We start from the raw sequence: 24797 nt of genomic DNA, 5'->3' as shown, positions 1-24797 counted from the left end.
GGGAAAGAAAATGTTCTGGGAAACTAGTGAGAATGGACTCTCATGAAGTTTCCAATAATACACATGTATTATTGAAGTCAGAAATCCCACGAGTAAAACCCAGACCATGTTCATTTTTGATCCTATCCCAAACCAGGCAGCACAAAGGCATGTGAACACACTAAATGAAAGAGAGAATTTCAGTTAACTAAACTTTTCCCTAGCTTTTATGTTTGCCAAACAAATTCACCCATCATTCAGAAAAGTATCAAGTCTGTACATGGGCAGTTACTGACGACTACCCCTGAGTCAGGGAAGTACAAATATAATGTTTTATTGGACTGGGTCCTTAGCTGATGAGAATAACCTCAGCAGACCTTTACTGATTTTCACCAGATTGGAATATCTGGCTCTGTACCACAGCAAATGTTTAGGTTAAAGTAATGGACTTTATACACACTAAAATATTTTTATCATGAAAGAAGCATTAGAATCACTGGATGCCTATTCTGACTTGAGAGTTGTACAGCAGATAACATTTTTCTTTAGATTCTGAGTGACTCACAAAAATAACTCAATTTATTCTGTTTTCTAACATAATGTAGATTTCTTGCAAATGTAAAATGTTAAGAGTTCTTAACAATATAGCATTTTATTATCTGAGGATCTGCCAGAAGAAGAGTACTATGTTTAAATTGCCAGTCTGAGTTAGTCATGAAAGACTACTCTGTTTGGTTGCTCGAAAGAAGTACTATGCAGAACATTCAGCAATTATTAAAACAAGGTAACAAAATTGCATGTCTTTAATTATTCCTATATGAACAAAGACAGAGTTATCTCTGAATAGTGCCTTTGTATTTCTGCAGTTGACTGAACTTGTTTAAAACATCTTTATGCAACCCTCTGTCAACATATGGCAAATAAGGAAATATTCTTATTTGTTCCTACACTTAAGGTAATTGAACCAGTCACATTGGTATTTAAATGTATTAAATTGGTATTTATTGCAGGGTAATGAGATATTCTAGAACTAACACAAATTTGATTGCTTTGCCACAGATTAAATACTTGCTTGTCAGTACGTGAGCTCCCTCATTTCTTGTGTTGTTTTTTTTTTAAATGGAAATAGGCATGACAAATGAACAGAAGAAAAATACTAACATAAACTACAGCATTATGACACTAACTATATACTAATAATATTTAAGTGCCAAAGGTTTACCAAGTTGCACTCAAGATCACTTCATTAATGATTCCATTAATAAGGCTCTTTGGCTTGCCATAATAGTTCTGGAAAGCAATTAGCTAAAACCAACAGCTCAAATTTAGGCTTGGTAGCTGTACAAGCACTTTGGTATTGCCTGTTTAAGCAAATCCCTGCAACTGTAAGATAAAATCTAGATATTTTATTAGTTATGACAGTTCTGAAATCCATCATAAAGCAAACAGGAAACAGCACGATTGTTTTATGAATGCATTTATGCTTCACTTTTCCTAAAAAGGGGCAGCCCACTATTTGTCATGTGCTGTCTTACAGTTGGTTAGTTACTTACGGTACGTCAAGAATAACAGAACAACTGACTTCAGAAGGTAGCTTAGTCCCCTAATCTAGCATCCCATGTAACTGAATGGTTAGTTTAAAAGAATCCTTGAAGTGTGAGAGGAGGTGTACCTTTTGGAAATTTTGAGGCGTAGAAAATGCAGCCTTCTGTCCTCTCATTCTGTGTAACAGCACCAAATAAAAGCACCATTTATGTTCCTCTTAAATCTCTGAAACGTGACTTCAAGATGCCTAGATCTTTAACAGATCTTTGGACAGGGCAGAATTTCACCCTAAGGTTGGTTTGCTATGAATTATTCATGCTGCTTGAAGGATTAGGTGCAATGAAAATGTTCTGGCAAGATTCTCCTCCTCCTTTGTGTACAGCTAATCGATTTTATCTGGATGGAATTCAGATGTACTAATATTCTAGGGAAAGTGCATGCCTTCTTAATGGATCTTCTGGTCCTATAGTTGTGATAAAGGCAAACCCAATAAGATTAGGGAATAGTGACACAGAAAATGAAGAGCTTAAAAAAAAGAACTGATGATAGATAACTAAAATGAGTACTTGGAAATTCTTTTCCATAGGTACTTAGCATTAACAGATGCTTGCTTGAGTGTTTCTGATCAGGAACATTCCTCCCTATCAGAAATGCAACTCCAAACATTAAAAGTCATGAATCAGGCCTTGCAGGAAACAACACTATAAATTATGAGATTTTTTAAAATAATGCCGAAGGGCTTTGGTGTTTTATTTTCTTTCTGGTTTCTTGCACCATTTTCAACTGAGTTTTTAAGAGGGTTTTTTACCCTTTATGATCATGTGTACTAGAATCAAACTTGGGGGCCGTTTAGTGAAAATGCAGTTTTTCCTATGATGATGGGACATTAGCAGCTGGACCTTTCAGAAGAACATTTCATACCATTGAGTAAGAGTGGCAGACAAGGCTGAAAGACTCCCTCTCCCTTACAAGATACCCTGTTGAAGTTGCAGACAATAGAGACATTTACCCAATGCACTTGGACACCACATAGGGCTAGCTGATGATGGACCCTTCACTCTGTTCAGAGGTCTTGACTTCACAGTGACTTACTTACACTGGCTGCATCAAAGCCCCAAGGCAAATGCTCTAGACAGTGGCGGTTCACTACCCATACCCACTTTTCTCCGGCGAAGATCCTCCAGATAAAAGCTTCAGCCTGGCAGAGCTGATGCAAATGAATTTGAGGGGGCAGAAGATCTGAGCCTGTCTGACCTGGGATAATTTGCATTCAAACAAAATAAATCCAGCTCAATTCCCATAGCAATTTTACTTTGCTATGAATAGCTCAGGCAGCTCCAGTAACGAGGAGCTCGGGTTACATCTGATTGCCAGCTGTATTGCTTACTAAGAAGTTAGGTCAGTGGTTCCCAACCTTTTAATTTTCCTTGTTGGAGTATACATTGCTATGGATTAGTTACATGAGAGAGTGGTCACAAGGAACTCCGTAGGGAGCAAAGTATCAGCTTTGCTGATATTCCGCATACACAGACATATACATATGTTGAAATATCTACGTGGGAAGGAGAAAGGGAGGGGAACAAAAGAGCTTAGGCCATTAAGGGAATAGAAAACAAGAAGCAAAGATGGCCCAAGAGTGAGAATGTCAGGCTGGCGCCCGAGTTATCTGGATTAAACTCCCAGTTCTTCAGCAATTCAACTTATCTGTTCCTTATTTCTTAGTTTTATAGGCAGGATTTTGTAATCAACCCAGTAAATGCTCAAGAGAGACTTGTGAAGGTTTACATTTGACCCCAGTTGGGTTGTTCTATAAAAATGTCTCCATCTTCCTCACTATAAGCTGCAGCCACAGCGTTCAGGATGTCACTCAGTAGCTTAAGCTGTGATCCAGTGACCAGCTGCACTAAGCACAGAAGGTCACAGCATAGCTAGGTACATGCCACTTAGCAGGGCTCCATGCTGGCAAGTGCCCTGTTCAAAGACACATTCCTCAAACATGGCTCTGCCCATGATCTGTCCCTTGGCACATCACTGGATGGGCTTCTGCTATGTGACCTCACTCACAGGAACAACAACGCTACATGGTATTTGACCCAGAAATATGCAGGCACATTCATTGGAGTCTGAGAAGGTTGATAAGTTTGGTCATAACCAGGAATTCCCTTGCTATAATGCTTTCTATTTTTCACACGCCTATGGAGAAAGTGTGACTACTTAGCATCACCGTGAAAGCAAGAAAGAATAAATTTCATCTTCGCTTCTTTTGCTGTAATCACCTCTTTGAAACAGAACAGCAGCCTAGGTGTGTCTGAATCACATTATTTTTTTTCCAGGAAATGGCAAATCAGTAACACCTTGAACGCAATTCATACTATTAAACCTGAAATACAGGACATCATCCCAAAGATCCACTGAGTTAAAAGAAGACCTCACCACTTTCTCAGTTTTTCACAACGTTAATAAACCTGTATAATGCCAACTCCATGTAACATTTAGATAACCATACAAACCATACAAATGTCCTTAGCATCCCAATCTTAGTTTACAATGGGCATTTGAATAAGTGAGTTATTTGCTAAGATAAATGTAGTAACTTACATCTATATTCCATGTCATGAAAAAGCCTCATATTTGTAGGCACCATTTACAGCCATGAAACCTGCCTTCGCAATATTATATTGCCAAGTGTACCATGGGTCCAAAGATTCTTTGTTTTCCTGCTTCTAGCCAAATGCTACCCATCGGCACTGCTCAGACATACTGCACTAATCCTTGTCCTGCTTTAAAACTGTGCACACTCATTCACACTCCTCTCTCCCACAAATTAGCCTATGTTTCTATTTTAAGGGAATGATGCACAGAGGTGAGCATGCTATAACTGCTCTGCTGGTGTAACTGTACTGAAATTAAAAGCAGGAAACCTGGGTGGATTTGTTCCAGACTAGAAAAGTTTTTAATACTACTACAAATGAAAGTTTGATGAGAAATAATTTTCAGTACAATTTTCTTACTACAGAAATCTCTGCAGTAGAAATAACTATGATGACATGCAAAAAACTGCCACAAAGAGGTCCTGGTTTGGTACAAAATGAAACGTCATGCCATAACTGTCTTAAAATTGAAACAGTAATACTACCTTAATATTGTCCAGATTTTCAGCATAAAGTGAGGTGAATCCATTCTTCAACCCAATACATCAATTTACATCTCCCGACATCCTGTCTACTGACAAGGTCAGAGTACAACATACAAGTCTAAACCAGTATTTGGCGTGTTAACACAACAGTTTTCAGATATTCAGAACCATGTTTGAGTTGTACTTACTGAATAGGCCTGCAGAACTAAACTGGTCATGAAAGGTTACACTGATTTTACTATAAGCAGACTTTAGTATAAGCCTGTGAATTATGTGACTGTTTAGCACGGATGAGTCTTAAGAAAAGTATGAAAAGACATTTACTTACATCTTTTCATTGAAGAAATCAGTTCTATTATACATCTCTGAGAATCAGAAATGAGAACAGAAGCAGCTGAGGAGAGGATGTAAAGGTTCCCATTTCTACAGAGTCCCGCAGAAACTAATCCAAGAAGGGAGGGCTTTGATTGCTGTGTCAGCAAGCACCATTTGCTATGATTTTCAAGCAAGTGAATAGCATTTCTTCATGAAAGCATTTGGACAGTAGTGTTTTCAGTGCACTACCTTAGATATTAGGCTCTCAAAATACAGTCTGTGGAGCACCAAAGATCTAAGTAACCCTGTGATGATCTCTGAGATCTCAGGAAATAGGAAAGATAAAGTGACAAAGGGAGGGTTGTGCCTGAAAGCAACTTTTTCTGTGAGATATTCTTTATATTAAATTGGTCCAAGAAATTTAGAAATCATTGCCACAGATGTTGCCACTATGTTAAACACTATAGGCCTCCTTATTGAAATAAAAATGCAGCAAAGTCAAGGGAGATACAATTATATGGAATTTGTTGACAGCTCAGCATGCTGCAAAGTTATAAAAGGATGATTAAAAAAAAAATCAGCAGAAGATTTAGGAGGCAAAATTTCCTAAGCAGCCTGACCTTCTTTCTGCAATGAATCTACTGAACAGTAGGTTAAGCAAAGGTCAAGTTAAGCATTGGTAAGAAAAAGGTTCAAAGAAAAGGAATGTGCTGTCAAGGTCGCAGAGGCTCTGGGGCATCAAGGAAGTGTGTGAGAGTTACAGACACTTCAATCTCCTATGTAGTTCCGTGAGAATTACAGACACTTCAATCTCCTATGTAGTGCCTAGTCCTAGGGCCTGAGTGTGCTCTCTGCTCTGTCCTGACACCACAGAACAGAAGACTTGAGTTCACTCCATGCCACACTGCAGCCAGCGGCTGCTCTCTGTGGACTTCAGGCATAACTTGAGAGAAGTGCTGCGCAGCTTAGCTGCTGTTGTGTCTTGAGCCCTTAGAAATCTGGATACACTTGGTGTGCTGAGAAGTGCTGTATGAGTCAAGTAAGTAGTGCGTCAAAGCCCACAAACTCCCATAAACAAGAGATAATTTGCCTACTTTCATAGGCAAGAATTAGAAAAGTGAACGTGAAAAGTGAAAAATGTGGTCCTCCCATTCTGAGTCTCTCTGAAGCTCCGTGTCACTTGCACAGCCACTGATTTATAATTCTCAGATTATAACTTCTCTGCTAGAGCCAATCCTCAAGCCCCTGTACCTCACATTAGTGTATCCCTGACTTTTCCCCAAAATAATCTGGCTGCTCAGTGGCCACTAAAAGGGCACTGCCTGCCAAAAGACTACTGCCATGAAAGTAGTCAAGCCCTATTTGTGGCTACACATTTTCCTACATAAGATTATATGTGCTTCCAGGAGTTAAAGTGCAATCATGCCACTTCTCTGTGTGAATTTGCCCAGCTTAATGTGCCATGACTGAAGATGTGACTGTTCGTGCAATCCATCTGGATCATCAGTCATTTACTCCACCTTTCTTCTTTCCAGGTGGTAACGTAAACAGAGGAAAAGCCAGAAGGACCTCTTGTTGCGAAACATTTCCTCTCTTCACAGCATGTTACACTATACACTCCTCCCACAGCATAAAACCAGCAGTGTTAATGTGCTATGGAAGTAAATTAGTCACAAACAGCACCATAGGGAACTTAAATATTTTGAATGTATACCATATAATCAGGAAATGCCCACCCTCTTTATCTGTCAGGAACAAGGAAATTGAAAGCTTTGTAATCTTAAACTGCCCATCAGTAGCTATGAATCAATCAAACATCTTGCTGTGGAGAGCTAGCATGCACAAGAACGCTGGTAAGATAAGAGAGGGTTTAAACTACACTCCCCATCCTGTTGGAATAGTTTCAGCCCAAGATTCCACATTTGATCACTGCCTGTCCAGGGCTCCTCTTTATACGCCTCCACCGAATCCCTCGAAAAGACTAGAATGGGACACTGAACTTTCATAGTTTTTCAAATTATTTATACTATTACTAATTCTCACAAATTTCACCAATCCAAAATAAATTTGATTTTTTTTCAAGAGTAAATAAATTTTATAAGATAATTTACAGACTTAGGGTGACTTATTCTTTTAACATATAATGATAGAAGTCATGCAAGACTGATATACATCCTCTACATTATCAGTTTTTGCAATAACCCTACATCCATCATCCACTTACTACAAAAATCAGAGACAAATCACATCAACCTTCTCTTTAAAATTTAAGTCCCTTCCTGGAAGAAACACAAAGGTGTTTATTTAAATGATAATTACTATTTTGCTAGCACATAATATAGTTATTGAATGGCAGAAGACATAACAGTTGTAAAGAACATCACCTCATGCAACTTTACAGAAATACAAATATATTAATATTTCACAGACAATGGACACTGAATTGCACTGTCCTTTGTAAAATCAAGTTTAAAGGATTGGCACCAATTCAGTGCATTGGTATAGAGATGTATGTGTGTATATATATAAATTTACCTTCTTTATTATTGGCAAGTAAAATGCAAAAAGTCAGGTCCAGAGGCTAAGCTGTCATTAAGGGCATGTGGCATATCCATGGAGGTGTTTTGGAGCACATGGGCACTATTCAGAGCAGGCTGATGGTGAGCAGGAAACATAGCCCCATGGGGAAATGCTCCACATCTTCTTCTGTTAAACCTAACACAGAAGTAGGGCTGTGGAGGTAGAGTGAACATTGCTATGCACAAATGCTAGTTTGCAGAAGACAGACCTTCATTCTGGGTGAATAACATTTCCTTCTGTTTTGTTTCTCACATTAGAGCGTGTTCCTGACTTTCCCAAACTAATCTTTAAAATGATTAAATAAATCATGTGAACAGCCACAACAAAAAAAATATACTATTCCCTCAGCCCTCAAGCTATTTCCAATTAATTTAGTGTCGTGGTGTTATTCTGTGCACCAGAAAGCTAGTTTTCAAGAAATGTTTGGAAAATGACAACAAAAATAAACTTCTCGTGGCACTATAACCCAAAAGCTGAGAACCTGTAAATAGAACTGGTGCAATATTCACAGGCCAAGACCGAAGTCTGGCACATTTTTGTTCCCAGTTTCAACTGTCTATGGTAATCTATCAGCCTTTCTTTCTGATTCAGCTTTTGGTCCAAATTGTCCTTTCGTTGGTATTATTTCATCTGTCGCACAGGCTGATGCAGAAAGCAAGCCTTTGTCACCCTACCATTAGTCTGATGTTCAGTGACACATGGCACCAACTGTATGCTGTTCTGTCATGGCTCCCACCATATTTGGGTTCATGGATGGTCTTCATTAAGTGAGACCTGCAGGACTCTCTGTGCCTCAGGCAGTTAAAATGACCACCCAGGACTCAATGGTAAGACAGAGGAATCACAGGAATCAGAGGAATCAATTAACTATTTCTGTAACAGACTACATGTTCTCCTCTCTACAATTATTTGGCTCTCTTGTCAAGAGCAGATGAATGAGGTCTTGCGTCCCACAGGTGTTCCCAGAATGACAAGTGATAATACCCTTGCACATTTTTGTAGATCAAAAACTGTGAAGTCCATCTCCTGTCTAATAAGGTAAACAAGGCTCAAACGCTACTTGCCTCTTTTACTCCCAATGCCAGGCTTGACTTTATCAGGACCTGACTGGGATTAGGGCAAGTAACCTCTTTACATTTACTCTTGACTTCATATTTTTTGGTGGCTATTGTGCTTCCTTTACTCCGTCATTGTTGTAATACTCTGGCAGCATAGCAGAATGAAAACACTGGGCATTAGTACACTGAAATGTATCTGGCAAGTGCAAGCACCAGACACCAAGCATTTCAGTGCATCTTCTAGCAGCAGTAGCAGCAGCTGGTTCTCTGGGAAACTGCCTGAACTCCTCCCTCATTTCACTCCTGGCTGTTACTAGTCCAAGTGGTCCATGAGAACAGCATAAGCTCAGTCCGCAGATGGGTTTCTTTGCCCTGCAAGTAGGCCGTTTTCCTCCATCTCACTTCTGATTCAGTGAAATCTGATTATACAGCACCACTTTGGATTATTTACAAGATATGTTTTGGGGTCTGCCAGTAGAAATGGATATGTTTCACTTTCTTGATGAGCCAGTGGTACCTTCCATTTGCAAAATGTCTTTCTAAATCAAATTGTAATTGTAGTAATGTTTCCCAAAGAAATGGTGTGTATCTTGACTCAAGGGCCAAGATGATGTAGAGAGGAAGAAAACAAAACTCTCCCGAGGCCAGGTTCTGATCCAAAGCAGTCAGCATAAAACTTTTTACTCACTACAAGCTTTAGGTGAAGCCCATAAACCAGCAAATACCTGTCTATGAAAGTGGAAGATACTGTGCTGCAGGAATCAGTAGACATCAGCTGCTCACTTGTGTCTCAGCCTGGAAATTGTTCTTCTTCCGCCCCTTTGCTCAAGCTTTTGCTGCTAGAGGCAGGTTAACAATCTGACCATCAGTACATGATGCTAGGAGTGCAGAAAATAGCCATATGGCCTTCAGCATGGCTTCTAGCATGAAGAGAAGCCAGCAAACAGAGAAAAAAAACTGGAGGCTGGAGATACTGTTGTGGTAGACTGGTCTCTACAGTGATTTCATAGACATCTATTGCAAACAATGTAACACAGAGCAGACTATAAGGAATGATCCTTTTTCAGAAAAAGTAGCAAAAAAGGGGAAAAGTGACAGAAGCATTTTTCTTGTCCACAGTGGGCTGCAAAAAAATTCATCTTGGCCCTAGGCCAAGATCAGTATCTTAATCTTTAATTTATACTTGCATCTAACAAAACAAATAGCATAACTTTCTGTCAAATGTTAATAACAAGTGAAACTGGGTAGCCACATTTTTAGAAAAATTTAAACTTTCTTCTCCAGGACTGTCTTATAGCATTTATACCTATCCCTTACCATGACCAGCTTATACTTTAATTACAATATTAACTTGAAGTATTTCTTGAGGTTCAGTCTAGCCTAATTTTAAGACTTACTGTTTTGATGACTTCTTCCTAAAAAAGGAATGAGTGTGTGGCATAAGACAAGCCTGCTCAAGATAGAATTATTTTTAAATGCTCACTCTTTTCACTGAAGTGTGATAATTTGCATGAAAAAAAAAGCAAATCTGCTTTTAATTTCATGATTTAAAAAAACCTAATCATATTCTGGTGTTATATAAATTCTATATCTCATGGTAAAGAAACTGCAGATCTGAAGAGTAATCTGTTTTGTTAGTTTGTGTATTCTGCCACAGAATATAATATTACATTCTTAAATTAGTTGGAAGCCACACTGTGCTGCAGAGTATAAAAACAAAAGTGAGGGCTCAAGCTAGGTCAAGCATATTTTGTATAGGTCCATTAAAAATCTCATGCCATTAATATTAATAAAGATGTTGAGACACAAAAGTCCTTCAATTAACATATATTAGGCAGGCAGGCACAAGCATTCAAGTGATCCCGCTGTGAACAGCAAGAATCCAGTCCTCAAAGAATAAAGCCATGAGTGTGCTGTGTACATAGTGGGGCAGCTAGAAATGCTAATGCCACAGAAGAGTGAAAAGGCAACGCCCTATTGTCTGTGCAAGTAAATATCACTTTATTGCCTCAGCTTCCTCTTCTATTAAGCAGGTTTGTGCTGGGCCTTGTTATTCCAGTAAGAATAACTTCAAGACCTATTATCTTTGTCATCAGACTTTTTTCTTTTACTACTTTTTGGCAGGAACTAGCTGGGCAGCCACATATGAGATTCAGAAAAAGGACATTCATCTGACTGTACAACTTGTTTGTAGATTTCCCTAGCTTATGAACTAACATTGTAAAAAAGAAATTAACTTTCACGTTCCAGAAATTACTCTGGACAATAATGGTTCCCACGGTACTGCGCTTCAACCATCAAGACTCATTCACTTGCATATGACCTGATTATTTGACATTTCTTCACCCTCATTCTTAGTGACTTCCGAGCATGATAAACAATAAAAGGTTACTGATGTCAACCTATTATGAGCCAGGATGCTGTTCTCATCTAACACACAGTAAAGCCAGTACTGAAGCTTAATTAATACATGTTTGTAAATTCTGCTGAGCTGCAAGGCATTATGATTTCAGGTTTCTTCTGTAAATGTTTACCTCGAAGCTTTAGTCAATGCTCTACTGTCTGAACCAAAGATAAGTTCTGCTTCCATCAGCTATTCACATAGCTGGTCAAATCACTGTCAAAGCAAATCAATAGGAAATTCCTTTAGCATACTGTAATTTATGGTAGACCTGCAGCAACAGAATTGGGATTACAACGGGATAAGAAAAGGCAAGAAAGAACCAACATTTCTGCTCCCACTGACATGATCAAAAAGACAGAGGAAAACCTTGTTTGTAATGTAATTATCCATTAAAATTCAATTCAGATACCATTTAAGGGCTAGTCAAAACCTTCCTAACACAAAATGAGTGGTTTTGAGTAAAAAAGATACTGAAGTCTGAGTTTCAGCTGATAAAACTCACTGTAGGTCCACTGCTAAGTCTCACTGCAGACATAACTAAATTTAACCCCTCTCCTGCCAGCTCACTGAGAGAAGACCATTACAGAGTTATGTAACAGCTAACAGCTAACAGCTTCTGTATGTGGTCAGGAGTCACGTCAGAGGAAGTACTTCTAATGACTAAGAAGGCTGCTGACTGTAGTGGGGCTGCTGTCAGGTTATCACTGGACTCTGCAACTTCCAAAAAGAGAAAGCAGGTATTTTCTAGAAAATCCCTCGAGAGCAATATATCTGTAAGTCAACAACATTACTCATGCTCAGGAGAGAACAAAATCAGATGCAAATAGCTCTGAAATTGTCTTAAAGAATTGACCGATATATTATTGGCATCACAGCTCTGGGTGCCTTTGTCTAGCGTTGCCCCAGCTTTTATCATGTCCCCATCCATGGACTGCAAATTTCAAAACCACAGATATCAAAAACAGTTTTTAGACCTCCATCCTTCTCTCACTGTTTGCAGTACTGGACAATCTACCATCTCTTTCAAAGAGTATGGGACGTGCTGTGCCACAGAAACGCAAACCCTTCCCTAAAAAGTTGCAAATTAGTAAACATTATCTTAAATATCTTGTAGACTTAAACGCAACTGTGACAAACAAAAACTGTAGGTGCCAAAATGACTAAGGGGCTTATGTAGCTGGTAACAAACTCCCAGTGACCATCCAGACCGGTTATGACTGGGCAGCCTACGTTGAATCAAAGTCAAGTTCCCAACTGAGTACAAGTGTGCAAATCACAAAGCTGTCATCATAATCAGGGCACTGGTTTTGCAGAGAGGCTAAGGAGGAAGTAAGCTTGGGGGAAAAAAAATGTTTAAGAACAGTTTTGATACCACTGTTTGCTCAAATTAAGTGGACTGTGCAGCAGGGCCAGGGCACAACCAAGATACTCCTGTGCTTTCCGCTCTACTGCTATGTGTCAGGTACAGAGCTCTAGGAGTGGGCTGCTTGAGTTGGACTTCAACTACAGTTTCACAGACTGTCATTGTGTTTTGGGTAAACAAAAGCCTTTACACGCCAGGTCTGCAAGCCTGGTATCTTCCTCAAACACTTCTGAAGTGGAGGAAGAAGAGGAAAAAGACAGAAATAAAACGTTGTTTGGGTTAATTATTAGTGACTGAAAGCTGGTATTAGTTACTAGAATCTGCCTCGAAAAAGAGAAATATTTTAGATGTTCAGCAGCTCACAGCTGTGCAGAAGAGAATATGTTGCCTCTCGGCAGCAGAGATGGTATGATCCAAATGAAAATAGTGGCGCTTAAAATAAAAATCCTCATTTACATCAAAGACATCCTGTTATGAAGAGGTCAAGTCTGTGCAGACAGGTCACCCTCCCCTGACCCTTATGAGCATTTGACTATAAGCTTTTCTTTAATGGACTAGGGAAAGTGTGGGAACTAAGCTTTGTGGAAAGACTTTGCTACAGCAAGAAAAATGCTGATGTTTCAAGTATAGCTAGAGTCTACTAATTTCTTTAGAAGTTATGGTAAGACTGCTGCTTAACAAGAAAGGCCAGGATGAACTGCCTGTCTATGTACAAATGGAGGGCTCCCTGTTTCCAGAACTGCTTTAAGGGTACAAACAGCAGTGCTCACAACAGCCTAAAGTTTCGTCTGAAATACACCAACAAACAACTTCCATGCTCTTACTGCTAGCTGAGCAATAATGGAGCAGGCAAAAATGACTGAGAGGACCAGCTCCTGTAGGCACTCTTGCAAGCTGTTCTGTGTCCACAGCCCACTGTGTTCAGGCTGATGGAGCCAAAGTGCTCTCAGTGACAGTCCTCTATGGATGTTCCAGGTTTCCAGGTTTTTCAATATAAAACCTGGAAGAAATGTAACCTCTGGTACTTTTCCTGTCCAGCAGAGGCAGATTATTTCTCCATCATTAACTCTCTTCAATTCCATTTCTTACCCATCAGGAATCAGTAGGGTCAAAATGCCTGGGATAACACTATCTTTGTCTTGTAGAGCTAAAGCCAGAGTTAAACAGAAAGCTTATCAGACAGATATGGAGAAGGGCAATCAATAATCTAATAACACAATTCATTCCCCATCAGCAGTCAATTCAATGCTGAGACCAGAAACAGTGTCTGGTATTTGTCTAGTATAATTTAAAATATCTTCAAGAATATGGCTTTTTCCCATTGTCACCTCATTTTCCTTTAAAGGGTTTTCTTATTTTCATCTTTACCATATTATTGAGTGAATAATGGCAAAATGTCCATCAAAACAGTGGGCAAAATGATGAACCTGTAACACAGTTTGTGTTTTATAAAGGATGGAGATGTAATGGTGTGTGAATATAAAGAAAGTCAAAGAACTCATATGCCAGATGCTGTTCATGTTGTGCTGCTATAATGGCAGAAGATATAGGATTTGTATATTGGCTTCTGGATGGACCAAAATAGTTTTGAGAATGAGTCAAATCACCAGCTCTGTACTTAGTTTATCTTCAAGGTCCCACTGGGCCAAATTTTGTCCTATTTTTACAGCTGTAAGTTTCTAAAGGAACCTCATTGTGAACAGCAATTATTTTGTACTTTTACCAGCAGTCTGGCTCACTGATTTTGATGGGAGTTTGTCTGCGTAAGAACCTTGGGATTTGTCTCAACATATTTAATTGGACTTAAAGCGTGAGCTCTAGGAATAAGAGGCTGTTGTTAGCATGAACTTAAATAATGCTAATACAGGGTGCAATTAAATGACTACAAAGAATGGGTACATGAGTTGCCTCGCCTGCCTGCCTCTTAGGTGGCCAGACTGCATTAAGAAGCTTTAATTTTGTGGCTTCTTTGATACTTTGAGCAAAGTCCTGCCCTCAGACATGCACACACAACTTCCATTGAATTAATACATCTCCTGTTTATCTCTCAGTGCTACATCTAACCCTCTCTCCAGTCGTAGACTCCTCTGACAGCTCGGTGAGTGTAACATGATTCATCCTTCCCTCCTCTTTCTCTTCCCTTGACTAGACACTAACAAACATAACAGAACTTGAGACAAGAGAAAGAGGCCCCTTATAATGAAAGATTCAATCACATCTTAGCAAAAACAAAGGAGGGCACTAGCTAGTGCATGAAGCTGACTCCACTCTTCTAATTGAGGTACATAAATAAAAGGGAGAGAATGGCCCACATTCACCTCCAGCGTAAGCAGGTGCAGTCTCTCAGGCCTCCATGCTAGTGCGTTTGCTTAGGGCTGAATTTGGCCTGAACAATAAAACTGTGTATCACATAGTTTTAAAGGACCTGAACTGTTCTCTCTGACCCAAAATACACATGCGTGTCTCCTCTGCGATGTAATGGCAGGAGAGTTCCTTTATGTTGTACATATGTTTCTTTCCGCTGGGTGCATATGTTTTGTACTTGCTATATACCCTCACCTGGCTTCTCCACCAAATAGCAGCAACATCCCCACAAATGCTATAAAATAAACTACTCATTCATTATGTTCACTGTTTTCTACGTTGTGTATTGGACTATAGTGTAAACTTGTTTGACTTGGTGAGAGTTCTTGTCCACAAGGGGAATGTGACTTCTGCTCCTAAATGCACAGTTATAAATTACTTTTAAGAATGTCTCTAGAACACAACTGTACTACTGACAACTCTGGGGTTCTCTTGTATTCTGCCCTGATTTACTGTGTGACTGCAAACAACTCACTTTATACAAGAGATTATGTATACATAGACCTAACGTAGGGAGACAGAAAGGAGACAAAAACTAGGATATAAAGAGAGACAAACAACACAGTTTATACACAGACTAGGAAGACAGTAGTAAGGCTTTTAGAGACAATGTCATCATGAAAGTGGAGTCAAAGATGGTGAACCTACAACAGATATCTATTTTTAATGCAGATGGGATAGCACAACATGTGGATGAGAATGGGCAAGGGGGCAAGAGGAATGAGGTAGGAATACAGATATGGCTACAGTGAGTAAGTCCTAAAAACCAACTTCTTATTCGAACAGTGGCCAGCACTGCCTCCTTCAGAAAAACTGAAAACCTCCTGCATTCTGTGGATTTCCATAGTCTGCCTCCCAATTAGATAGCTAAAGGCAATTATAGGTAATAATATATTACTAAATAATAATAGTAATAAAACATATAATTAGAATAAGTAAGAATTAGCTCAGGTCAGGAGTTTGGAAAAAAATTGAATTTGGGAAGAATGAAGAATTTGAATTGGAGAACGTAAACAGAGGATGAAGCAGGAAGAAAAGCCATGGCCTGGATATATCAATTGGGAGAGTACAAGGGATTGAAGGAAATTCCCAGAAGTCATGCTGGAGTAACAGAAGAATTTTATTAAAAATAACAATGAATACCAATGGAGAAAGGAGTTGAAATTTTGCATTAATTTCTATTTGGGCCACATTAAGATGATGCCAAAGAGAGAAACTAGTTTTGTATTTACTAACATAAGTGAACTTATTGATCCAAAGTTGTAAGCGTTAAAAAAAAACCACCCCTGAGAGTGTGAATGTATTAACAAAATATAGGAAAATGAGAAAAATTATCACAACTTCTTTGGAGGGAATGTATCATATTCTTCACAGATAGTCCAGAAGACATTTTTCTGAAGGTGTACAAAGTACATCCATCTTTTGAGCATTTTTGATAAAATGACTGAGCAAGTCTGTGTGATATACAACATAAGCCTGAATTTTAATAAATCTCTCATAATCTTTTATCACTGAGTGTGATGCTGCTACTCAATGCCTGATGGTGAAGCAGACACTTAGGAAGATCTAAACAAGATTTCTTGTATACAAGTTAATTTCATTTTAAAAAAAATTAAAAAATCACAGCTTTCTTGCTGCATAACAGATACTCCAGCAAGTAAAGGATACTGACTGAAGCAGAAAAGGTCAGAAGACAGAAAAAAGAAAGTTTCCTTTTGAAAATCAAAGCACCTAAACACTGTGATGATGAAAAGACAAGAGACAGTACTCCTAGTAAACTTGCACACATTCTCCTAAAATGCCAACTTAATGTATTAGAGTACTTACTCAGATAAAGAGCATAGCTCCAGTTTTGCCTTCTGACACATCAAGAAAATTGTCTTGACTGATGGAAACATTTGGTCTCAAATCAACAAATCAGCATAAAAATGTGGGGCCTTACTGTCAACTAAGCTATTAAAACTTAAGATACACACATCTCTTAATAGATCTATACCAAAGCAACAAATTCTTGCTCCTTTCCAGTGTTAAGTTAAGGTCATCCTGCCTAACAAACCATTTCGTATAGACTCTCTCAAATGTCTACTCTGCAGGCAATGGCAGGTAACAGACAGCTGAATGACTGAATACTCTAGGTCATCCAAAAAATTAGATCAAAGAGTCCCTGTAGTCTATTGAAATGCAATTGCTTCCACATCACATTGTGGTGTTCCAGGCTTGAAAGAATGGGTCACTGCAGTTTTATTGTAGAGAAGCTATTGCTAATGAAAGGAACAATGGAAAGATTAGTGCTACCAACCATATAGAAGAAACACCACTTTCGGTTTAATTGCAGTGAACAAAGCAAATAGGAAAGAAGGGCAACCAAGTGACAAAAGTAGTTGGTGCAAAGAGGATATAGAAGCTATTCACAAGGTTCTCTTGATCAGAGCACAGCGTCCAGACTTAACATATGATTACTGAATTTGGATCACAGTAAAAAATGACGTGGTTGCTGTTACAGACAGCTGATGACACATTTTTAAGAAGGCAGCCTTGCAAACTGAGAGACTAAGAATCCTGCTGATAATTTGCCTGGGATTCATTAGGTGCACTGAAATAAATAGATAGGGAGAAAGGAACAAATATAATTTATTTGTGATACCTACTCTGCAGAGATTATTATAAGTAAAGGTTTACTTCATTTACCAGTTTAAAACAACATTTTAAGGTGAAATCTATTGAACCTTGGAACTGATTAAAGAAAGAGAGAGATTCTAATTGGTGATGATCTAGGTACTGAAAAAGGTTCTGCATAATAAATTTGTTCATGCCACAATATTTATTCTCTTTTGATCAGTTTCTGGATCTTTTCTAAGTGAAGCTTGCCAGTCATAACAATCTCTATGTCGAGACAGTGGTAAAAGATCCATTTCAGTCTCAGTTAAGATCACCACATTCTGTTTCTCTATGACCTGAGGCAGATTTGAACCTTCCTTCTCCAGACAAGACTTGACAAGCCCAGCTTCACTTAGCTCATAAAGCATGCTAAAAAACAAAATGTGACCAAACAGGGGAGATCACCCAAACCGTAACTGTTGTGTGTAGGTAGAGCACTTCTCTTAGAGGAAAAGACAAACACTGCAGTAAGTGAAAACATTTTTTTTCTGAATAAATATGGTAAAAGCTAGCAGTTGTGAAAATGAAGCTTCCACAGAAACAATGAAGCACATCCAATATTAACAGTTCAGCATTACAAGCACAACTTAAAAAAAAAACACAAAAGAAAGCTTCATTCCAGTTTCTGACACCTGCTGACGTTTGCAACTGTTCAAATGAACTGTAAGATACTAATTCCTCTAACTTGCTGTGAAAAAAAGTAGAGCATTGAAAATACAATCCAGACTACTTCAACCAGTTATCAGTATTCAACAGCTCTTCCTAATGAGCCACCCTCTTCTGAAGTCACTGATTACTATTTCAAAAGAAACACTGGGTGTCTCAAGTGCTCCTTTTTTGGTCCAGTCACACAGTTTAATAGCCCTTATGGACAAGTACCTTTGCAAAACAGATTTCTAGAGGGTGACCCAACATATCCTCTGGACCTTAGTCAACCACAAAGCATACAAATAGCTTCATATACCTAAATGTCACTGCTTTAATCCGCATCCATAGGAGATTGCTTTGCAAGTGCAAGGCCTTAAGCCTAAAAAACATCAGTAACTATTAATTCTGTAGATGATTCTTCTGAATTACATCAGTAAAGACTTCTCTGCAGGCAATGAGCACTGTCAAATGTATTTTGAAAAAATAATTTGTGAGTAATAATTTTTCATAAACTTGGATGACAGCTATAAATGGAAAATATGCAATGATGATATTTAACACATTCATAAGAGATCAACTAATCAAGACTTATAAACCCAGATAAGGCTGGAAATGTCAAAGGAAACAAAGGGAAATTGGTTCATAACTCCTGCTGAGCTAGGAAATTCACCCTTCCTTAAAGCAGTTGACAAACTTAGGTATAATATTTTTTTCCCACAAGCTTATGGATTGATTTTTTTTTTCTTTATTCATTGTAGTTCACAAAGGCGGGAAGAGCATTTACTTAAGAGCAAGCAAAAAAGTATAAAATATCACAAACCATAACAAAAGAAAATTGCTGTGGGATAATTACTAGGACTATCAGCTAGTCTTCTGGTTTTTTTTTTCTGAAAGACTGTGATCAAAAAAATACAAAGGGTGTGATGTAGTTCATTGGCTATAATTAAACCTCTTCTGTTAAATGCAATAGCAACTAGTGGTATTACGAAAATCACCAAATGGTGTATAGTATCCTGAATATTATACAAAATACATACCTTCAGCTACTATTCCATGTATGAAAATACTTTTAATGCTGATTTGTTTTAAATAAACACTTACCAAGCCTACACATGTAGATATTGCTACTGAAGAGGTGCTATCATTCCTTATAAATCCCTGGTAGAAACACTGCTCAATTTCATGTTCCTGAGAATTTGAGACTCCATCTTTCCCAAGTACCTGGACAATAAAACTGTTGCTTAAAATGGTTGAAGGTTTAAGTTCTAAGTGAAGTTCCTGTCCAAATGCTGAAAATTTGTAGTGCAAGGAACTCTTTGAACTCTGAGTTGATCTCTTTCTCCTAGTACTGTGCAAAACATCATGTGAAATGTACGATCCACTGGAATCCACTTTGACAGGTGTCACAAATACATAATCTGTAATGATAAAAAGTTAGCCATCAGCTTTTGTATCCAACAAGTAAGCGTCATTCTAACTCGGTAAGCACCAGGCTTTCACTGTGGCATGAAGCATTCCCTCATTCAGGGAATGGCCTGAAAGCTCTGCAGGCTATGTGTGTATAGTCTTGACTGCATAAATTCACCCCTGTAAGTCACACAGGCTCTCAAACTGTGTTTGTTTCCTTTCTGCCCTACTGAGAGGTACAGACTAACTAGCATAGCTGTGAACATTCCCACAATCGCTCTTCTGAAGACATTTGTCATCACCAGCAGATCTGTAGATTTTCCCCTCCCCTTGTATTAATTGCTGTCAAATGTGAAGGCTGCTCTGGTTTGAGAGTTTTTTTTCCTTCCCTAAGAATGCAGCAAATGTTATATCACTGTAGGGGTAGGCATGACTGAGACTTTGCAGAACTGTACCACTTGTTCAAATGGATTAAAGGATTAATTTATTAATGCCTTAACTGAGTGAGACCTCATCTCTTTGTAGTGACTTGATTAGACTGGGTTTCAAATTGTAACTGACCTTCAGCAAAAAGAGATTACATCCTACCTAATAACCTTTAGTCAGCCATTGCTAATTGCATGTCAAAGAAGTTTACTGTTTTGGATAAAATATGTGAAAAATTACAAAACTATTTGTGAGGAGAAGACTAAGATCTACTCACAACCACCTAAGAAAGGAAAAAATAGAGACCATGATTCAGCTAGCTGTATAAGCAGGTGCCTAGCTTGAAGTACGTTACCATTGCTGTTGATCTAGCCATCCAGGGATCACTTGCATCCTGGAAGCTGGATCTGAATTTTAGCCATTTGCTGAACTAGGACCTTTGCGCCTATTCCTGGTTATAGGAGTAACTATGCTGAATACACTGCTTCCCAACCCCATTTCATTTTTGAGCTGTATTTCTCTGTGAATACTTAAAGATGTCCATGCATTTGACAGTAAAACAATTCATTTCTCTTCCTCAATTGAAATAACACCATTAAAAAAGAAGAAAACCCCCTCCTTCTTGTGTTGTAACAGATGTTGCAAAAACTATCAATCTCTTTGCCCAAATAGACTTTATTGGACACACAGTAAGCTGAAAACATAACCAGTGATAGGTTGTTTTTCCTTAGACAGTGGAACCAATACCTCAAGAACTTTCACTTTCCTTGAGCGGTGTTAATCAACGGCAGAAGCTGAGGACGCTAAGCAGGCTGGTGGCCAAAAAATGCAAGCAGCTGCTTGAGAGAGGGAATCCCCCAGTGAGCAGATGATAGGGTGCAAGAGGGTTTTCCTTTCTGCACCCTGGTGTGGTTCTCTATTGTACTTTGTTTCCACTCGCACCCAATAAAAAGCATATACTGCACTTCAAACTTCCCAAAGTCATCAGCATCTAAGTGTTAGTCTCTGCAACCTGGGAACAAACAGCTCCTGAGCTCTCACTCACACAAGTCCTTTCTCTCCAGGTTTGTTTTCCCTTAGCCTGCATTGCACGGCTTCTTCCGCTCTCCCACCCAAATCTTTTCATTACCTTTGTCTCATTGCTTCCATAACAGACACATGAGGTTTTGTTGTTGGGGCTACATGCGCATTCATCTTTCTAATCGCACATGTAAATGTGGATGTTTTTACCATCTCATTCATTCGCTTTGCTGTTACATATTGTTCCTTTTAGCTTTTGCACACAGGGCTTAACAAGTTAATCTCTGCCCACGGTTAGCTATTTTACAGCAGCCAACTTGCTTTTGCTTTATGTTCCCCGAACACTGTGGCTTCTTCCCTTTAAATGCTCAGTCCACCAAAAAAAGCATCCATGCAAATGTTCATACACACAGACACAGAAAGAGCTATACAAACCATGATTCAATTCACTGATGCTGTCACTGGTTAAAGTTGCTGCATGAGACATGCAACAGAGGCAGCACAGCTGAAGGGTCTGCAAGAGAAAAAAAAAAAAAAAAGAAAGAAAAGGAGTATTGGGCGAGATTTACTTGACAAGGGAAGGCAGAAAGACAAGGCACCAGAAACTGTGCAGTAACCTGGTATGAAAGTACACTAGGCGACTGCGAAAGAAAGTGCTCTCGACCTGCCTTTACAGTGCTTCCAAGCCACGGGAGAGTCGGGAATTGCATGGAGCTGCCGCTGAGAATCGCAACAGGTAAAGTCCAGACGACAAGCAGGAGACAGTCCATGTTCCGCCGTGCACCTGGCGTGCTACCTGCTCCCCGAAGCGTGCGGCGGGCGAGCCCGGATCCCCCGCATGGTCACCTGGGCTCTGCCCCGCAGCAGCTCCGGCGGCCGGCTCGCAGCGCCGCGCCCCCGCCGTGCGCGGCGGCGGAGCCCATGGAGCGGCGCCCAGGTGAGCGCGCCCTCGCCGCCGCCGCCGCCGCCGCCGCCCCCGGCGCGCACCCTTTAAGCCGCCGCCGCCGCCGCCGCCGCGGGGCAGCGCTGCCTCCGGCGCCGCGTCTCGGCGCGGCCGCCGCCCGGGGGGCGACGCGGAGCGGAGGAGCGAGCGAGCGAGCGAGCGAGCGGGCGGGCGGGCGGGACCAATGGGGAGGCGGCGGGGCCGGGCCGGGGCCGGGGCCGGGACTCGCGGGCGCAGGCGGGGAGGCACCTGGGAAAGGGGGTGGCTTGCGGGTCCGTCCCCCCGCCCCGTCCCGCCGCAGACCTCGGGGGAAGCGCGGAAGCCGCTGGGCTGAGCGAGGGCAGCGCCAGCGCTGGCACACCTGTGGCGATCTGCGAAGAGAGCGGGGGGACCTTCGCTGGGGCGGGAGGGGTGCGAAAAGGGGGGGCCGAGCCACAGGGCTTAATCGAAAGGACCGGAGTTTTCGCGATGATGCTGGGAGAAGGTAGTCCAGTATCAGCCCTTCACCTTCCAAAGCACCATTCACTTGGAGAGAATATGCTGTTATTTTCTGTTATTTTTAAAGGTAGCTTCATAGGACAACAGGCCAACCAAACAAAATCAAACGAAGATCAGGTTGTCTGGGAAGAAAAACCAGCTGTGATAGCCAAGACCAGTTACCGAATATTGAACACTGATGCCTATAAAGGAGCTGACTTTCACGCAGTGGCTTACGTGTATTGAGCCGAATGCAGCACCGGGTTCTGGTCACGACTATTGTGCTATTAGGTTACACTTTCCCGTCTATAGAAAACTTCAGTAAAGGATCAAAGATCTAAATAATGTGAAAGGAAACCAAAGTATTGAAGTGAATGGGACTGGTCCAGGCTGGAAATCAATACAGAACTTGCTTCTGATGGTTTTGGCTGCACTTGGAGAAGTGGCCCTCACCTCATGATATCCCTTTTGTGCTAGAGAGTTTTCCAGTATGTGTCTCAGTCCAATCTCACCCAAAATCTCCCTTGTCCCAGGGTCACACCATGCAAATAAACGGTAGCTGTGTCAATTGAAGGTGCTTCACTGCTCCAGTTGGCACACAGGCTGGAGAGCACAATAGAAGCCGAGGTGAGCTGGAGGTCATCTCTTCTATCTACCGCCTTCACCAGGGGTTTCGTGGTAACTAGTTTGGGGCAGTGGATTAGACAGATCAGAGATATTTTCCCTTCTAAAGCATTTCCTGTCTTTAAACATTAAATAAGTTCCCAGGTGTGGAATTTCTCCTTCACCTCTCTCCATTTCCCAGTGGGTTTTACATTATCACCTTGCTGAATATATTATGATAAAGTTTCAAGATCTTTTTGTAATAGTGCACCTGTCACCTCCCACTGAGTATATTCAAATGAAATAGCTGGCTACAGGTTTACGATGGTCCCAGTGGAGCAGAACACATAAAACATGCTGTGCGTTGCAGATAATAGGAGAAAAATATAAAATTATTGGGCTGTTATTTTACTATCAGCCCTCAACATCCTGAACAGACTTGACTGTTTTCAGTAGACTACCTGACTGTGAAGAATGACATTTTATTTGCTGTGAGGGGCAGGAAATAAATACAGATCTCTAGCAATTACAAGAATTGTTTAAGAAAGAAAAAGACAACTTTCACCATAAACCTAGCACCACTGAAGGGAGTTTTGCTCTTGATTTCTGTGGAGTTAAGATTTCACCCTGGGGATTTATAATTTCTGAGTATGATCAAAGAAGAAGAAAAAAATGTGACACTGCTTTGCATGGCTGTAAATGACATGCGTCCAAATTTGAGTTGGCATTAGGCAGGGGACCCCAACCTTTCTTGGCCTGTAGGCAGCCACACTGATCAGTTAACATGCTCAGACAACATCATACTTTGCTCCCCAAGTCAATCAAGATCCCAGCAGTGATGGTCATAAACATCAGAGAATCCTGCAGGCAGCTCGTTACCATGTGCAAACATAGTTACCATGCAAAACATTAGAGAAATAAAGCTCCACAGGCAGCAGTGTAGTAAACAATGCAGTGAGAAGGGGTTTTTCCTCCCTCCACTCCCTAGCAATTCCCACCTCAGATGACCAGCAAGCATATAATCCTTCAGAGATAATCGTTACCATACGACAGTCTGTTATTGGACTCTTCTCTATTCTCCCTAAGCTGTCAGGCTGGATGCTCCTATCACTTTTTTATGCTGATCAGGTTTTTCATGTTTTCAGTAGGTCTTTTTCTTCCCCTACTTTTTTTGTATCCACCTGTTGTAATTGTGTTCCACCTACATGAGAAACTCCTCCATTGCCGGTGAATACAAAAAAGCGTGGAGACCCAACAAAAGCTTGTCACCCTTAAGCAGCATTGCACTACAAGTAACTATACCCTTCTTGGGGAGGGATCTCCAGCGTCAAGAGATCGTCTATGTACCGTGACTCAGGAAGTCAGGTTTTCTCTTGTATCTGCAAGGGAAAGTAGGGGGGGTTGCTACTTTATACCAGCAGTGAGTTACTGCTTCGCTTTTAATACCATGCTGAGGCTTGCAAGAACATAGACCGAGTTTCACCAGGGTTTCTCATCCGCCTGCTCTAGACAGATCACACCAGCATGCAGCATCCATTGTCTTGATGTCTAGATGCAAAGATGTTGGATGTTCTTGTTTCCACTTGCTATCTCATCAGAGAAAATGGATTATTATTTTTAATAACTCTACTCTTTCTAATTCTGAATCCCTCTTTTCTCGTGAACTTATATAGACTTTTTTCCCCAAGAACTATGCTGTCATGGCCATCATGATGGAGTCCAGCCCCATACAGAACTCACATTATTGGTAACGTGACTGACAGGCATGCAGAAGAAATAAGCCCTGAATTAAAATGCCATCATGTTTGTTTTGCTGCCTTTGTTAGAGCAAATTCTTTATCATTTGAGACATTTGTGACCACTGAGATGAG

General features: G+C 40.3%; 1 protein-coding gene across 2 annotated transcripts in view; it reads right to left on the bottom strand.

Annotated features, from left to right (window-relative positions):
- ADAMTS18 (ADAM metallopeptidase with thrombospondin type 1 motif 18) overlaps positions 1-21901 on the bottom strand; it is an 80231-nt gene extending 58330 nt beyond the window's left edge. Inside the window, exons 1-3 of one of the 2 annotated variants that reach the window (XM_069793411.1) lie at positions 21568-21901; positions 21339-21417; positions 19152-19468 (exon numbers count right to left, since the gene is read on the bottom strand). In XM_069793411.1, the coding sequence (XP_069649512.1) occupies positions 19152-19468; positions 21339-21390 (369 nt within the window). In that variant the 5' untranslated portion in view covers positions 21391-21417; positions 21568-21901. The remainder of the gene's footprint in view (positions 1-19151; positions 19469-21338; positions 21418-21567) is intronic. The other variant, XM_069793410.1, reaches the window with a different exon arrangement.
- Positions 21902-24797: the final 2896 nt, after the last annotated feature.

This window comes from Haliaeetus albicilla, chromosome 10 (assembly GCF_947461875.1).
Source record: "Haliaeetus albicilla chromosome 10, bHalAlb1.1, whole genome shotgun sequence".
Lineage (NCBI taxonomy): Eukaryota > Metazoa > Chordata > Aves > Accipitriformes > Accipitridae > Haliaeetus > Haliaeetus albicilla.
This window is presented reverse-complemented; position numbering and strand designations above follow the sequence as displayed.